The sequence below is a fragment of the Sphaeroforma arctica genome (genome assembly GCF_001186125.1).
Source record: "Sphaeroforma arctica JP610 unplaced genomic scaffold supercont1.62, whole genome shotgun sequence".
Lineage (NCBI taxonomy): Eukaryota > Ichthyosporea > Ichthyophonida > Sphaeroforma > Sphaeroforma arctica.
Window position 1 is genome coordinate 138,365 of NW_014040496.1, and position 2,049 is coordinate 140,413.

General features: G+C 36.0%; 1 protein-coding gene across 1 annotated transcript in view; it reads right to left on the minus strand.

The window, feature by feature from the left end:
- Positions 1–713: 713 nt before the first annotated feature.
- Positions 714–2,049, minus strand: part of SARC_01539 (hypothetical protein) — a gene marked incomplete at both ends in the record, with an annotated part of 2,725 nt that continues 1,389 nt past the window's right edge. Inside the window, 2 exons of the mRNA XM_014304742.1 lie at positions 714–812; positions 1,090–1,193. Coding sequence (XP_014160217.1) covers positions 714–812; positions 1,090–1,193 — 203 coding nt within the window. The remainder of the gene's footprint in view (positions 813–1,089; positions 1,194–2,049) is intronic.

A 2,049-nucleotide genomic window follows, 5' to 3' on the forward strand; every position in this document is an offset into this window, starting at 1 on the left:
CTGTGGCATGTATTGTATATTAAATATTGCTGTGGCATGTAATATATATCACATACTGCTGTGGCATGTATTGTATATTACATATTGCTGTGGCATGTATTGTATATTACATATTGCTGTGGCATGTATTATATATTACATATTGCTGTGGCATGTAATTTATATTACATATTGCTGTGGCATGTATTATATAGCACATATTGCTGTAGCATGTATTATATAATTCATATTGCTGTGGCATGTATTATATATCACATATTGCTGTGGCATGTATTATATATTACATATTGCTGTGGCATGTATTATATAGAACATATTGCTGTGGCATGGAATATATATTACACATTGCTGGGGCATGTATTATATATTACATATAGCTGGAAGCATGTATTATATATTACATTTTGCTGTGGCATATACTATATATCACATATTGCTGAGGCGGTTGTGTTCTAAAGACCCATCGTACGCTTTTTGAACCAGTGTTATTTATAGCTGTGAGTATCCGCTACACCGTGTATATTGGTGTGTAGGGTGTGTTCAAGGAAAATAAAGAAATGTGACAACAAGATGTGCTGCTTGTGGACGTAAGAATTTGCCATACGGATACCTACTAACATGCGAGTGTGATCGATACTTCTCGAATTATATAACCAAGCCGAGAGTTAAGTAACAGGTGAGAGTCATCAATATACATTATGCCCAGGCATGTTTTAGGGGTTTGCCCAGGGATGTGTGAAGCGTAGTTTCAAAGCGATGTGTTGAGGGCGAAAACGTAATAAAGTGATAGCGCTAAGTGAGCTACAACTGTGCTGTACGGTAGTAATATGCACAGCGTTGAGAAAGAAACGTACAAAAAACAGTCATGTATACCTACATATGTAAACACAAATATTTGTATATCTATGTATAGCAGTTCATACAAAGCCATATATAAATATATATATATGTATATATACATATACATATATATAATATAATATATATATATATATATAGTGTATGCGTGCGTGTGCGTCTGTGCATGTGTATGTGTATGCGTGTTGCGTGTGCGTGTGCGCGCGTCATATATAAATGTCGATCACTTACTTGTTTCTCATTCGCCAGGAAGTCAATGTTGAGTTCACTGAATGTCTTGATGTATTTTGCCGCATTACTCTTTGCAATGCTTTTGAATAGATCATCCGGACACGCTGAAATAAACAGGAGACAAGTATTGCTAACTTTCAGCCGGATGGAGCAAGTTTATATTCAAGCGTAGCATCTGCTCATATGCTTATGCTCGCTAGAATCCAACTATCAAATATGTGAGACTGTGATGTGAGAGGGTAAGAAAAGTGAACAGTGAGTGCTTGACGCAGTCAGTACAAGTGCACACTCATGCATCTGATCAGTGGGTATCGACCTGCCTTTGTGTGGCAGAGTCCCATTCTTGAAATTAATGTCCTGAATTGAATTTGACTTTGAATTTGGCTTGGGATTTGTATTTAGTTTTGGCTTTGATTTTGATTTTGGATCTAGGATTGAACATTCCCAATGGAGATACAAATTGCAGTGACGCCATCCGATATAGCTAATAGATACGCCTACGAATTTTGGCTACTCAAGTATGTGTGCAGTGCACGTATACATGCTTAGGGGTGTATCTATAGGCGAATGGGTGAATTTACGTCCACGTTTACAGCATCGACAAGAAGCCAGCACCACACATTGTTGCCTATACTCTCATATATACGGAGAACTAATGGTTGGAATATATATATATATATATATATACTCTGATGGTATGTAGAAATAAATACATAAACGTATACAAGGACACGCCCACGCGTTTATTTGCCAATTGCCGCTCGAGGTACGCCAGTGGATGGTCGTTTGATAGACACAGCAAAAGGTACGCTGCAGGCCAGCATTTATATATATATACACACACACACACACACACACACACATATATATATATATATATATATATATATATATATATATATATATATATATATATATATATATACTATATATATACACACTATATATATATAGATACAT